The 14,255-nt window shown below is 40.0% G+C and overlaps 1 protein-coding gene across 4 annotated transcripts in view; it reads left to right on the top strand.

The window, feature by feature from the left end:
* The window catches only part of DHRS3 (dehydrogenase/reductase 3), a 35,854-nt gene extending 22,642 nt beyond the window's left edge, over window positions 1-13,212 (top strand). For all 4 annotated transcript variants that reach the window (XM_082777164.1, XM_082777165.1, XM_082777167.1 and 1 more), the window contains exons 4-6: window positions 537-775; window positions 1,785-1,910; window positions 2,644-13,212. In XM_082777164.1, the coding sequence (XP_082633290.1) occupies window positions 537-775; window positions 1,785-1,910; window positions 2,644-2,728 (450 nt within the window). In that variant the 3' untranslated portion in view covers window positions 2,729-13,212. The remainder of the gene's footprint in view (window positions 1-536; window positions 776-1,784; window positions 1,911-2,643) is intronic.
* The last annotated feature ends 1,043 nt before the right edge of the window (window positions 13,213-14,255 follow it).

Below are 14,255 nucleotides of genomic sequence, written 5' to 3'. Positions count from 1 at the left end.
AAGCTTCCAGTGGCATAGCATTTGAAGCTCTTGTATCCCTGTTCTGTGATTTCCAGCAAAATATCTGATGTCTTTTGAGAAATCCTGAGGTCACAGAGGAGAGTTGTCTATGGAGCATGAGAGGAGCATGAGACTGCCTTGCTTTGGGAAGGAAACTCATTCCATTCTGAATTAGATAATAGTAATTAAAAAAAATAGCTTCTTGTGATTTCACCACTTCACTGAAGACTTTATCCTCCACAAGATGTTTTTAAAATACAAAGCGCATTCTGTTTGTGGCCTTTATCTGTGGGCACTGCTTACATCTGCTCTAGAAAAATTCTGTTGTTTTTCTATGCAAACTTTGCCTGTTTAAAAGCTTACAGAGAATGCAAGGCAACAAGGCCGTCTCCCACTCCTTTCCTAACTTAACAGACAGTGCAGTTTAACGTGTCTCTTTGTCACCTTATTTTTTCAGTAACTAAGTATTGTTTTTGTTGTATCTCTGCTGAGCAAACCTTTTTATTTTTTTTTTTTCTTCCTGTGTTGTTCTTCAGACCACCAAAGCATTCCTGCCAAGGATGCTGGAGTTGCAGAATGGACACATTGTTTGCTTGAACTCTGTCCTAGCCTTGTCAGCCATCCCTGGTGCCATTGACTATTGCACCTCCAAAGCCTCGTCCTTTGCCTTTATGGAGAGCCTGACCTTGGGGCTGCTAGACTGTCCTGGAGTGAATGCCACAACAGTCCTGCCCTTCCACACGAGCACAGAGATGTTTCAGGGCATGAGAATCAGGTCAGTCCAGGGGAACTAGAATAAAGCATCTCATTTTAAATGAATCATCAGAATACACTCCTAATTAATGCTTCATTTAGTTAAGAGAATTTGATGTCTCATTTGGCTGCCTGGGAACAGAGGGTCACTCTAGGCCACCTGGGACTCATCAGACTGGTTCCCTCAGTTTGCTGGCATATTCGTACAGCTTGCCTGTACTGTGTGAGGCATTTGCTTCTACCAAGAAATCTGAAAGCTATTTTTCTCTGGGTGTATTTAAGCCATTTGCAGCCACTAGAGAGGGAGGGTAGGCAATCTGAAAACTGAGGTCATTCAAAAAGGAGCAGTCTACAAATTACTTGAGAATTAACAGTACAAATTCCTTCTTTATCCACTGAAATACTCAATTCTTTCCCATTAAACGGAATGAGATCCATTTACTGAAGAAAGGCTGTCACTACCTCCTTTTTAGCTCTAAGAGACCAAGCTAAATTTAAAAAAAAAAAAAAAAGAAGGCTGACCAAATTAATCTTTTACAATCAGCAAAATAACCTATTAGTTTGTGCTCTCTTAGTCAAGGAAGTATGCAGTGTCAAGCCACTATAGGAGCCAGGAAAAGCCTTATGTTTGGTACTAAAAGCAAGGAGGGAAAAAACTCACTTGTCTTTCACCTGTCAAGAATTTGAACCAAGCTAAGAGCAGCAGAGAGGAAGAACACCAACACTGAAGAGACAGCATTTGGCCTTGGTTTGCAGACAATTTAAGAAAGTCTCTGAGTCAAGGTCCTGAATACTCTCTGCCACTTCATCCTAAAGGCACCAACATGCACATTCCTTAACTATTTAGCTAACTCAGTAGTACAGGTTGGAACAGTACCTCATACGCTTTTCTGCTACTTCCAGCCTGCTTTGGGGGATGTCTGAATGCCAGTAGCCAAAGAAAACTCAGTGAATAACAGGACTTGGACAGTGATATCTTAAAGGAGTTTGGTTAACAAATAATTATTTTATTTTTTACTTTATTTATTCAGGTTCCCTAATCTTTTTCCTCCTCTCAAGCCAGAGACTGTGGCTAGGAGGACAGTAGAAGCCGTGCAGATGAATCAAGCCTTCCTGCTCCTTCCATGGACAATGCATGTTCTTGTCATCCTAAAAAGGTAAGTATTTCCCTTGCCCAGCAATAGCCTTGCTAGTCAGGCAAGATTGGCTTACAATCCTTGCTGTCCACCAAGGCAAACCGCAGTTTGACTGTTACCTGATAGTCAGGATCAGACCAGTTCATCCGTTCCCAGGAGAGTCATAGAAGCAAAAGAGGGAAAACTTGATGAGGTTCTTATGGCAGATTTTCTTCCTTTACCTGTTTCATAAAGTACCGCCTTTAAGAAACGAGTTTCACTCCCAAAATTCTGTTTCCTGAGGTTGGAACTGATATCTGGGAAATTTCTTAACAACTAACACATGCATCGAGTTGATTTTGATTTAGTAAGCCGCTCTTTGGACTCTGTGCTTTGTATTGTAAAGGATTTCTGTACAATAAAGTACGTATATCACAGCTGTATTTAGAGAACATTGTTAAAGCCGTGAAACTGTCAAAAATATTTTTCTATATGATTAGGAAAGGAATTTTAAAGTGCCTAAGGAAAGAAAGTCATAACTTTATATCCCGATACAACTGAATACAAAATACATTTAAAAACTTGTTTCCACGCAAGTCTTTGCAAAACCTGTTTTGGTCAGGAACTGAAGTAAGACATTGTGATTTCTGTCAAAAATAATTACAATACTGCATGCTGAACAGGAAAAACATATGTACATATTTACACCTCCTCTTTTTGGAGTAGACTAAAAGGTTTGTCTGGTCTGCTTATTTTCTTTCTGTTTCTCCTGCAGCATTCTCCCTCAGGCAGCACTTGAAGAAATCCACAAGTTTTCTGGAAGCTACACCTGCATGAACACTTTTAAAGGGCGAACATAGACTTGGTGATGGAAGGACTATTCTTCAGTGAAACCAACACAAGCATGAAAATCCTGACAAGACTGTGAATCAGCAGTCTTGGCTTTTAGCCTGTTCATGTGACTTGCGCTGCTTTGAGGCAACACATTTCTTGCAGGTCATATCCATAGTAACATGACCTTTGCACAGGATTGAATGACTAGACTATGGACCCTTGGAAAGAAAAAACAAAAGCTTGAAAAGTTTATATTATGTTTAATTCTTAAGAGTTCAATTGTTAAATCTACTCATAGGTTTAAGATGTAATTTTTGTTTTTAAAGTGTCTGTAATCTGTCTCAGCTGAGAGGCAGCACATCACAGCCCAGACTTTATACATTCTCTTCAAAGGAACTGCAATTGCAAATTGATTATGATTTCATTTCAGCTTTTTGAATGGGAAACTTAAAAAATAGTTTGAAGAACTACAAGTTATGGACATTTAATGGAAGCTTCTTTCCCTTCCTTCACTATACATTGATGAAGCTGTTCCCAGCTCATGTCAAGGAAGGAGCAAGCTGTGGAGCAAACTGCTGTTTTCTTTGTTAAAGGCCACCCAGATCTTCCCTCTGAAGGACTGTTCTGTGTTTGGGAAACCTGTCTTACAGCACCTGTGAGGGCTGCAGGGGGATGCTCAGTCAGGAGAACATACAGTTTGAATAGTGGAAGATTCCATCAATGAGCTCATATATGAAATTTAGTTGTCTTTCTGAATGTTTTTGTTCATTTATGATGAAAATATATATATATTTTTAGCATTAATCCCAGATTGCCACGCATGTAGGCAGCATCACATTGGGGATGCACTAAATCTAGAACTACAGCTAGAGCCTGCTTGTACAAACACACATTCACTGACAATCCGTAGAGAGTAAAATCCATTGTATCAATCTGCACAATGAAATAAGTGGAGTAATTCTCTGAAAACAGAAGAGAGAGTACTGTAGTGCTCATGAAATGTGAAGTTTGGAAGCACAGTTAGCAAAGATCTGATTAAATGCACGTTGAATTCAACTGGGAATATACCCATTGTTTTTTAGGGACATTGAATCGGGCACTGATCAGTCAAAAGTGATAATCAGCCAAAAGTGATAACTATTGCTTGGACTGAAATGCCAGAAGCAGCTAGACATTATTTATTTTTGTAATGATATACTCTCTTTGACAGCCCAGTAAGAGCAACACCGCATTCCTGTGCCAGATGCAGCGTGCAACACTAGGCACAGTAATGTAGTCGAAACAAATCAGAACACCACTAAAAGAGGCATTAATGTAATTGCAATACAGGAATGTAGCAAGCAGGACTGGAGAACACCTGAATGAAGCATCTGAAGGAAAGCCACATGGTTAAAGTACAGGAGTAAAGTTAGCACTCATGGCTTAAATGTTGACCTTTTTTCAGATGTCCTGTGTGACCCAGAGCAAGATGATAATCTCAAGGTGCACCTTGACCTGCAAAACAGATATTTCTAGTGTTTCCCTACCTCAAAAGTTGTAAGTCTTACTACCTTAGTGCTTGTCAAATGCTCAACAAATTCAAAGGGAACACTCTATAGAAAGGTTTTATGCAAAAATCTAGAAAAGGAAAAAATACCTCAGAGGTTGCAATCTATAATTTCTTACAGAGATCTGAGTTCCAGCAGAAAAGCTGTGAGCTGCATTTGAGATGTTTCTTTGGCTCTGCCCTGTAGAATGGAAATCAACTACGTAGAAGCAATGATGTGAATGTTAAAATCTGAAGGCCTGATTCTTACTGCAAATCATGAAACGTATCTCTTCTTAAGCAGTTCAAGAGGAAGATATTGCAAAAAATGTCATTGATGCAAGCCCCTTTGCCTGCACGGGTACTTTGGGGGAGTTCTCTCTAGGTCAGTGCTTTCCTTCTGAGTGCAGAACATCCAAGCTATAGCAGTGTGCCAGCTTTGACACGGTTTCTTACAATGGAGTTTTGTTTTGAATTCCTAGATGTCTGAGGCTCTCTGGAGAGGATGAAACTTTGATCTCTGTGATTTTGATGCCCACACTAATAGATGCTTTCAGCTTCATTTTTTTGTCAATTTTGGGGAGGAAAGCTAATTCATTGAAAACACAGCTGCAATGAGGGGAGACCTCTTCCAGGATCTGCCAAGAATACAAAGGTACTACACTTAACCAGGAGACACGTGGGAAAGGAAAAGATGGTTCCTCACCTTAGGCACTGTCATCCTTTCTATTTTCTCATTGACCACGGTCAGGACTGCCAGGCTTGTAGATGTGAGAGCAAACAGAACTGGTGAGACAGGACACCTCACAGTGTCCTTAAATCAAACCTTTATGTTGAGACTCTATTCATTAATGACATCCTAATGCAAAAGAGAGGTTAAGAACTAGTGCACACATTGATATGCATTCTCCACTCATCTCCAAATCCTGTCCCTTACATGAATCGGCTTTTTCTGCACTGCATAAAAGATGTTCCCTATCTACAGAGGTTGTCTTACATACTAAGTGCTGTTGATTTCTTTCTAATGAATATAAACAAGTCAGAATGTAGCAGACTCATCGTCTCACTCCTCTCATACACACACACATGCACACTTCCCTCTCTCTTTCCCTCAGGGTCTCTGAGCGGACAGCAGGTCAAATAGCAGTCACAGTGGGGGAGAGGTATGCAGCAAACAGAAAATAATGAGGAAAACATTGACTTTGCTTTTCAGATAGTAAGGAAGAGTTGGGTAAGAGAGTTTCTTCACTTGTGAATGTTGCGAGATAGAATGCTCTACATACAGTGAGATACTTGCAAGTCTGGATGAATACGTATGAAGAGGGTTTTTTGTTTTTTAAAAGAAAGCCTCTGGAATGCCTGCTGAGGTCTGCTGTCCCTTTGCACATAAGGTTGGTATTGGGTAATTCTGAAGTGCTGCAAATGTGGACAAGCTTTGTAGAAGCCTAAGGCCTTCTCAAAGGCATTTCCGCCCTTTGACTTATTTTAATTTTGGTTTTCCCTGCTCTCTCCACTGCCTCCTGCTTTCCACTCCACTAAACTTTTTTTTTTTTCCTTCTGTATTCCTGTGTCATTACTGCACTTTTCAGTGCCACCATCTTGAAGCCAGATGTCATGCAAAGGGTCTGGACTAAATCTAAATCAGGGTATGTATTTATTATGCAGCTGGAGGAATCAAGGTGAAGCTGTAGGAGCAGGTCAGAGAGGTTTCATATGAAATTAGGTAAGTTCTTCAGGTTTTACTTGCTCTAATCTATGAATTAAAAGGCCCTTACTGTAGTTTATATACAGGAGTTTGCTGCCATTTTAAAATTGGAATGATGATAAAGAAATGGTAGTCATTGTGGGACATGCATTGTCCTGACATAAGACCCCTTATTTAAATAAAAACTCTGTATTTAAATGACCCTCTATTTAAAATTTAAGTATTTTCAATTTCAGGTGGTTTCAGAATCTGATATTTGTACCAAGGAATTTTCATAATTAGCAAGTCAGGGTAGGGAGAGAGAGGCTGGAAGGAGTCATTTGTAAGTAAATCTGATTTTTATTGATTTTGTATTTATTTTTATTTTTTGATTAAAAAAAATATTCCTTCATGCAACTTTGGTAAACTTTAAAAAGATCCTTCCTGCCGTCTGGTATTTTTAGGATGAAGAAAAAAGGAGTGAGCCCTGAAAGTGGGAACTAAACCCTACCTACCCATGCACTGTTTTATTGAGGTTAAAAAGTGACAGAGTCCATCCCAATATTTCTTCTAGAATCACAGAAAGTGCCTGGGCAAGTGATTCTACTGTTTGCAAAGAGAAACTTGTTGTACTTTTATGTAATGTGTTAATTAGTGTGGGTGGATATGACCAGATCTAGTCTTGCAAGCCTTTCAGACAACTCCCTGAACACTCCCACCTTGAGATATTAACAGATAGCATTACACTTGCCAAATCTCATAAAAGCCCACTAACAGACTTAATGCAGGCACAGTGTAAGTGGGTGCATTTATTTCAAAGAGAACACATCTGTTTGTAGCAGACGTGAATTCGGCCTAGTGCTTTCCTCTAGCTGACATTGGACTGCTGAGGAAAGAATACAGGGTGACCTTGGATCGTCTATTTTGCTTTTATTTCTTCATGTGTCTTTAATAAACTAAATCTGGGTGATGGCCACTCTTTTGACAGCCCTTGCTCATAAGTTTTTGGGGTAAAGCAAGCTTATGTCAAATGTATTTTACACATTTTTCACCAAACAAACAACAGCTCTGAGAACCAGGATATTCTGCATTGTCTTTGCAGCTCGCACCTCCCTGGTGCTGAGATCCTCAGTCTTGTGTTGTTTCTCAGCCTGCTGGAGTTCGGAAACTGAGCAAACCCCGTCAGTCACAAGCAGCAGTTGCAGTCAGCAGTAAACAGAACGCTCTTTGTTGGAGTGCTTTTCTGAAAGAGGGCTGTGAATAGTGGCAGGCACCTCTCACACAATTTGGCAACTCGGAGAAAGGCAAGAAGAAAACCTGAACTTCACCTTGTCCCCTGCTGCTCATTCTCTTTTTATCCAGCGTGTCCTGCAGGAAGCTGGCAATTCAGTCACCTCAGTGACCAATAAACTGTCTTCCTACCCTCTATTCTACTGAGATCGCATCAATACCTTACTTCAATACCTTCACGGAGCTGACAGTTTCAACAGAAACAACCCTTTCTGTATTCTCAAGAAGAGTCAGATTGGCAAGGTAACGTCTCAGACAGACCAGACATGGTTTGGGGAGGCTCAGGTACTCCAGTCAGGGGCTAGAGATGGAAGACACAAGGCACAACTTTGCTGTTGCCAGTTCGATAGAGGGTTCTCCCTACTCCTGTCTTCTTTTCTTTAAACATACACCCTCTTTTGTTTCTGTAACTGATCCCTCAAGCCCTCAAGGCTTTAGCAGAAACATACTGATCCAGCCTCTGTGGACTGGATGCAACTTAAAAGAATAGACCTCTGAGGAGACAATTTATAGCTTCACACCTTCCCAAAGAGACCAGGTTTATGAGTTCCTTATGTTAGCATTTGCCCCATATCTGAGTTTAAAGTAAGGAGATTGTACTAGCACTGTCTTAAGTAGCAAGAATTCTCAGAGCCCATTCCAGTTCTTCTGAAGAGAAGTCTGAACAGAAACATAACAAGATATTACACATATGCTCACCTTTGCTATGGGTGTTACGTCATATTAACAGAAAAGGAAAAGTAAGGCTGACTTTTCTGCACAAATCCACAGAAGAACAGTTCCTCCTTAAGTAGGAACTAAAGCACTCAAGTGCAAGTACAGGAGAAAACAAAACAGAGGATAGATACAATCTTAGGGGGAGTGTGGTGGCCCTAAATAGCCAGAGGCAAGACTCCACCTTATATTCCTGAAGTTGTACAATAATAGGGGCATTGTGATTTTCATCCAAATACAAAGTCTATAAAAAGTGTTTGTTACTGCTGTTTATTCCTGTGGGTCACCATGCCCTAAAAAGCAGTCTGTTAACTTTGTATCTTGCTGGCTCAGAACACTCCAAATACTCCTGTTATGGTTTGCTGTCTCTTGTTTTATTTTTTCTGAGGAAGGCAAAGAAACCCATATATGTAAAAACAAGGAAGGGTCATTTTTGACTCACTACTCACTTTTTTTTAGTCGGCTGCAAAGGTCATCTATCATGCCTAAGTATTAGGACATGGTTCTGTGGGTTGCATAGCAATCATGCTAACCTAGTAGTACTAGATAGATGTGGTTCACTTTTTTTTTTTTTTTTCCCCCTTATGCAAAATCATTATGTTATTTGAATTTTATTTATCTGAAAGAGCTGCCTCTGTCCTGTACAGGCTTCTCACAGAGAGGCATCCTTGGTAATGAAATTTCCCTATGTTAATCCAATGGTAATGAAAAGAATGCAAAAGTGAAAAGTTGCTTCTGAGATTTTCCCCAAGCATCTTCTCAAGCAATGTAGAATTAATGTAGATGAACAGTATTTGAACATCATTGACCTAAATCGAGAAATCTTAGAAACCTGCTGGCTCTGTATGTAAATGACCCTTCCCAAATTGACTTCCTATGTGTCTCCAAAGCAGTTCACCACTGAGATTTGACCCCTGACCAGTTCCTTCCTTGGCATCATCGTTTGCAAACATTGAGCTTTGTGAACGCATTAACTGAAACTCTTTATCTTCCCTATTTAGGCACTGTGCAGCATAGCCACCAACCGCTGCTTCTGCTTTGGGCACTGCTATGGAGTGCTCCCAGATACTGCCCCAGCACATTCCAATATTAGGTATGAGAAAAGGAGGCAATTCATTGCTATCTTTGCCAGGAAAGTCATTATTTAGTGTCTTTACACAGGGAGAGGACAGAAATAAACACAGAGGTGATAAAATTTCTGGGATATTTGTCTATATGAAAAATGCTGTCATATGGAATAAAGGTTTAATATAATAAGGGCTCATCTCAGAAGAATGTTAATGGAAGATGGAAAAGATTGCAATGGAAAACAAGTGAGATCAGAAAACACAATTCCTCTTCCTGGAGCCTGCTGAGAATGCTGATTTCATGCAGACTTGCTATAGTCAAGTCTGTTCACAAGAGACTTGCATTGTCATTATACCCCCTGCAACTTTGCCTATTACAAGTACACCAGAGGTGACAAGCTCATTGTCTCTGCTCTCTCAGCTGTTGAGTGTAGAAAAAAAAACTTTTTTTTTTTTTTTTAATACCAATCCATCAGAGACTAAATCAATTATTGGGTTTAGTGTCAGCCTGAGATAATGGAGGAGATTTTTTAAGGTACCAGAAAGAAAAGTCACAGCATCTCCTAGCTGATTTCTTAAGGTGTCAAGTGACATTTATCACTGTGAATGATAAAGTAGGAAAAGTATGAATAAATCAGGAATAGGATTAAACACAATCACAAATCAATTTGTCAGCTATTGCTTTCTTTATTTTTTTTTTTTATTATTTTTTATTTTTTTCCCCAGCAATAAAATACCTTGTGATATCTTCTGGACTGTCACCAGGGCTCTAAAGTAATGGAGAATACTTGTAGAGCTGGACAATAATTTATTGCCATTCTAAGGGCTATGCTAAACGGAGTAGTGAGATTGGCACCAGCAAGCAAAGTATATACTTTGGTAGCTGAATAGTCTGTAACTTTTAATATTCTAATGTTCTTGACTATGCAGTATCAGCTATCTGACGTGTTTCTCAAATGCAAAAAAGCGCATCTTCACCCACATCATTATCATACTTCTGAAGCAAACACTTTCAGTTTCTTTGTTGTCCAGTTGGCATAGGTGAGGTTTAACAAGCAAGAAATATCGTCTAGAATTTCTTCAGGAGTAATTTGATGATGACGCAAACAACTATTTATTAAAAAAAAAAAAAAAGCCACATGCAAACAGCTATGTTTAATCTTTCAGTAGAATGATTGCTTTGGTTCTATCATTAGAGTTACAGCATTGAGCCTTCTGACCTCATTTTGATTAGTTTTAAACATACAGTCAATGCATCATCATTCACTCCTGTTTTAAAAATAATTTTCCTTATACATATCTTCTCCATTCAAACAAGTTAAAGAATTACAAATTTTCTCATGTAGAAATTATAATTTTATTTTTAACTCAGGCAAGTACTCCACACAACTCTCATTCCCTACATCAATTACAAGGAAAAAAAAAAAAAAAAAGAGAGAGAGAGAGAGAGAGAGATGTCATGTTTCCTGTGAGACAATCTGGTAGTTTGCAATCTTCAGTACTTCTGCTTGAAAACCTCTTCATCTTTCAGGCAGATTTGTCATGGCTTTTAATCTTGTACTACAGAGGAATTTATATTCTATGTTTCTTCAGTGATAGTCTTGAAAATGACCTCTTAGAGAAGATGTTCTTTTGAATGAGCCATAGAAGCCATGCTGAGTTTACTTTAGTTGGGTTTGGTTTTTGCTGATCCCTTCATTTTTCATCATTCCATCTATCTATTCCAATTTTTCCTGTTGGGGAGGCCTGTGTTTTGAGAGTTCCTGAGCCAGAATGCTGTGCATGCAGATTATTCATCTCCTCGCCTTCCCTTCAGGCAGTCTCTCACCTGTGCGTGCCTGTGTCCACACCTTCTCATACATTAACATTGCAAACTGCCCTAAATATCTTTGAGATTACCTTCCTTTAAAGCATGAAATGTACCAAAAGCCCGCAGAGCTTGCATTATGCTTGTTTAACGAGTTGACAACTGCATATTCTTTTTAAGGTCTTCACGATTTGAATTTGAACTGGGAGGGACTGTTAGGAACTGGTTGGCCTGAACACCATAGTTAAAGGGGAAATTGTAAACTAAAAGTCAGGTATCAGCAATGAAAGAAGGCAAGCTTGCTGAAATGCACAATACAGGTGCAAAAGGTACAAAGTGCTAACACAGATTTAGGTGCAATGTTCTCATTTCTTGGGACAAAGAATCGAAATTTGGATCTAGTGGCTCTTAATGGATCAGTACTGATGAAGCAGAAAATACACAATTAAGTACACAAACACCTTCCATCTGTCCAAATGCTGGAAATATGGTGCAAGCCTTGAACTGTAGGATACTCAGCACTGCCGTTTGATTTCTTCTGTTAATTTACAAATCAGAAATACTAACATAGATTGGATCTAATGATACCTAAAAGTGTACTCGTGCGGCATGAAGTACAGATCATGGTGGATCTGCTTTAAGGATAATAACTCATATTCTAGTGTTTTTCATTACAGCTAGCAGTACTTTTTGGCAAATCTTGCTGTAAAACTAGCCTGCCTTCTTTTAATGGATTATTTTTAAACAGACTTCTTTCAAAAATTAATTTATCAAATAGTTTAAATGCACAGTAGTTCTCAGCCAATAATTTGCTTGCGAGTTATTCACCATAACTACCACTTTGAGTGTTTGCCATTCATTAATGTGTAGTTTTCCTGTGGAACTGGCCATCCAAATCTCACAGTGGCTTTGCTTTCCCCTGGCTGGATGACTTCCAATCCCACAGAAAGCTTTGTAGGGGCTCCAATATGTCTGATGATGACTGTAAGATAGCTTCTGGCAACAATATTAATGCAAATGCATATTTGAATGTACTCTCATGACATATTCCAATCTTGTGATCAAAAACTTTCTTACAGAAATCTTCAAGGGGAAAAAAATCTTGGGTTACTGTCAAAACTGCATTTGCCTTTACTTAGAGCAGCAAACGTTCACAGTCAGACTTTGATTCTTTCAAAGGTTTCACCTCTTCCTTAGCCTCGGATTGTAAGGTAAAAAAAAAACAAAACAAAACAAAACAAAACAAAACATATATATATATATATTTTGTCTTGATATTGGAAAAAGCTTACTGTTATGGACATGATCTCCTGACATCAGGGCATGGGATATTTTAATATGAGGGAAATGGCTTTATGATTCTTTGGGATTTGTTTTGCAGCATACTTGCTCGTAGTTCATTTCAGAAAATAAAAGCATAAATGGAATAAAGTTGTACTGACACATTTAGAAAGTGAACAACACAGGAAAAGAGCAGAATGTCCAAATGCACTGAGAACACAGGTGCATTAGTAGAAAGACTGTGCTTGCTGCAGAGCATAATTCAATTAACCTGATGTTTATACTCTTCATCTTCATTCAGAGTTTTGAGTATAGATTTGACACTCCTATATCAAAACTGCAAGTAGCATATTTGATACACACAGCACTTTGCAAACCTTGCTCTACCAGAGCGTTTCAGCTTTTGTTGTATACATAGGGCAAAGGAGAAACAGCAAACTGTATGGTCTTTCCTGATGTCACAGAAAGAGGCAGTATATAATTGCAGTGATGGTATAACCCCCAGGGTCATGCCACAGCCTCTGCATGACAGCAGCCTAGGTCATACATTGCTGGCATCCAGCTCAGAGGCAAGTGCTGCCACTGCAAAGCGCCACATTTGGGAAGCATCGCAAAATGTAGCATTTGCCCATGAATTTTTGCTTACTTCATTACCTCGCTCTGTATAGACAAACCCTAGTGGCAAATGTGTAACAGGGCTTTCACACTTGCACTTCACCCTTTAGATTAGACTACAGCTTCCTCTTAATATCATAATTACAATATCTCTGTGCCTTAGACCAGCACCACAAACCCAGGCTGGAAACACCGGCCTGCCGCCGCACGGCACTGCTCATGGTGGGCAAGGGGCAGGCGCCTGCTGTGCTGGCCTGGCCTGCAAATGCAAAGGCTCTGAGGATTTAAGCACAGAAATGGTTGCTTGGGGCACTCACCATTTTTTTTTTCCTGAACTTTTTTAGCAAACGTAGCCTTTGTTTGCATTTTTCTGTGGTATGTGTTTACTGTTCATTTGCGCTGCACATGCTGTGAGAAATTAAGCCATTATGTTGGTATTTTTTTCCTTTCTCCTGCTTTCATTCTTTTACAACCCCCTTCAAAATCCTTACAATTCCTTTCATTATTTGATGTTAACAGGACAAAAGAAATAAATACTTGAAAGAAGATACAAGCTGTGTTTCTGTTTTACTTTGGAGCTGCTGTGGTAACTGAATACCAGTCTGCAAGGTCAAAGAAAAAAAGGGGAGGGGGGGAGAGAAGCCAGAAAACCTCAGCGCTCAAACCACAGGTTGCGTTGCCTATTGTAAAGCAATTTTCAGCCCACATGCCTAAAGAGCATAGCAGTTGCTCTGTAAATCTCCGAGTGTTTCATATAGTTTCCTTGTCATGCGGCCATTAAGTTTTATAACCTTTATATTTCAAGTGAAACAATGAACGTGAATTCCTTCTAAAATGTCCTAATAGGTTCCACATGGCAGCAATTTTTTAATATTTGGGTTGCTCGGTAGGTAGCACGCCCGCCTGCGGGACGGCCGGGCCCGGCCCCGCCGGGGAGCTGCTCCCGCGGGGGCCTGGCCGCCGGCCTCGCCTCAGCGCCCTGAGGGGGCCGCGCGCGGGACCGTTAACGGCCGGTAGGAGGGGGGGGGGGTGCGCGTTGTGACGCCTGCCGCCGAACCTTCCAGAGAGGCGGGTGTGAGGTGAACCGAGTTTATTTATTTATCTATTTATTTGTTTATTGGGGGAGCAAAACAAAACAAAACGTAAGAAAACGCCTCAAAACAAGGGCGAGAAACCGGTTGTGTGCCCTGGCTGCGGGTGGCAACCCGGCGGCCATGTTGAGGGGGCATGGCGGGCCCTGTATGGGTCGTCTGTAAGGTGGAAGCCGCTTTCCTAAACTATTTTTCTAGGTTTGTGAATGCTGGGGTTTAGGGAATAGGCGAGAAATTATTAAAATAATCGCATCAGCTTTTCTTTCTTTCTTTTTGTTTTCTTTAATGTTGTGATTCTTAAGCCAGAAGTTGTAAACCGTTGCACTGCATTTCTGTTCCTCTTCCCCTTAGTTTTCCCATGCTGGTATAATTCACACAAATTCTTTCACCCAAAAAAATTTTGCTTTCCTGTGTGGTGAATGGAAGGAGCCCAGAACTAGGATGCTTGGATTCTGCGACTGATTTTCTGTGTCGGTCTG

This window comes from Aythya marila, assembly GCF_965140915.1.
Source record: "Aythya marila genome assembly, chromosome: 21".
NCBI lineage: Eukaryota > Metazoa > Chordata > Aves > Anseriformes > Anatidae > Aythya > Aythya marila.
Note: the sequence above shows the minus strand (reverse complement) of the source record. Positions and strands in the feature narration are given on the sequence as shown.